The sequence below is a fragment of the Aplysia californica genome, unplaced genomic scaffold (assembly GCF_000002075.1).
Source record: "Aplysia californica isolate F4 #8 unplaced genomic scaffold, AplCal3.0 scaffold00367, whole genome shotgun sequence".
Lineage (NCBI taxonomy): Eukaryota > Metazoa > Mollusca > Gastropoda > Aplysiida > Aplysiidae > Aplysia > Aplysia californica.
The window spans coordinates 284147-285670 of NW_004797637.1; the positions used below are offsets into that span (position 1 = coordinate 284147).

The 1524-nt window shown below is 43.4% G+C and overlaps 1 protein-coding gene across 1 annotated transcript in view; it reads right to left on the minus strand.

The window, feature by feature from the left end:
• LOC101860510 (alpha-amylase) overlaps window positions 1-1524 on the minus strand; it is a 17784-nt gene that overhangs the window by 5231 nt on the left and 11029 nt on the right. Inside the window, exons 6-7 of the mRNA XM_005103316.2 lie at window positions 1147-1286; window positions 20-176 (exon numbers count right to left, since the gene is read on the minus strand). Of these exons, the coding sequence (XP_005103373.1) occupies window positions 20-176; window positions 1147-1286 (297 nt within the window). The remainder of the gene's footprint in view (window positions 1-19; window positions 177-1146; window positions 1287-1524) is intronic.

Below are 1524 nucleotides of genomic sequence, written 5' to 3' on the forward strand. Positions count from 1 at the left end.
TGTGTGTGTACCTTCTCACCTTGTAGGGTCTGGGGTCCCAGTGAGTGAGTACACTCCCCCCGCCTCCGTGACCTCTCTGGTTGTCGTGGTTGTCCACAAAGTTGACGACATCTCCCGTGGCTTCCATGCCCCAGGCCTGGCCCCAGTTGCCCAGGAATTTTAATGCGTTCTGATGCCTGGACGACACGATATTCTTTTTTGTACGAGTCTTACTGGACACTTAGAACGTTTGTTTAACCCTATCCGTACGTCGTGTTTTACTATTGTACCCGTACGACAAGGGGAACTGTGTGCAACCACTTTCCAAAGAGGAAATTTACTCGTTAATCCAATATGTACGCTTTGCATAGCAGTCTGTCAAAATGTGTGTTTTTTTTTTAAATACTGAAAGTTTCAAAGAGATGTTCGTACTAGAAGTATTCTAAAATGTGAAGAATACAACCCCTGTGGTATAAAATGACCCCAGGAGTACGGATAGGGTTAAAACGGAATACTTGGTCAAGCATTATGAAAGAGAAGAAAATAGAAGAGAAAACTTACGACGTATCCAAATTATGTGAATATCCTTCCCAAAGGTTTCATCAGTTGTTGAGTTTTTAACTCATACTTGTCACAGTATTATGGGGCATTTCGAAGAGAGTGTATGTATGTGTGTGTGTATGTGTGTGCGCATGTGCGCATGTGAGTGAGTGAGTGTGTGTGTGTGTGTGTGTGTGTGTGTGTGTGTGTGTGTTAGTGTATGTGAATGTGTATGCATGTATGATTGTGTTTTTATGTGTATGGATAAGTGCATCTATCAGAGAGTGCCTGAGTGCGATAAAGTGCACGTGAAAGACAGAGAGATAGAGAGGCAGAAAGCTAGAGAGCTAGGGAGAGCTAAGGAGATACAAAGAGATAGAAAGACAAAGAGACAGACAGACAGGACAGACAGACTTATAAATAAACAGAGAGAAAGAGAGATAGAGAGACTTGAATAAACGAGTAACCTCAGTTTCAAAGTTGAAGTCAATGACATTGTTAAATTTACTTGAAGAAGCAGGCAACACCTACTCCAAATTTGAAGGCTATTATATTCATAAAATTACTTGAACAAACCGGCAACTTTTATTCTACCAAACTTGAAGTTTGTGACACTGCTAAACTTACTTGAACAAACGGGCGACCTCTATTCCAAACTTGAAGTTTGTGACACGCCCAACATCCAAGTACTCGGATCCCTTGATAGCCTCGCCGCCCATGTCAATGACCTCGTGGTACACAAATGGCCGACCACCTTGTTGGATATCCTGGCCGGGGCAAGAAAAATAATTAATTCTAAGCGTCTGAGGCCCTCAGTCGACACACTTTGGATCGTTTAGGGAGCGACTGATCTCGACCCATTTATTGACCAGGGCCAACCAGGCTGAGATGGAGACAACACCTCGGAAGATAGACGGCGACATACGGTTTTTAAAAAACCGTCCACACGTGAGTCAGACTCAGATCTGTGTGTGTGTGAGAGAGAGAGAGAGACAGAGAGAGAGA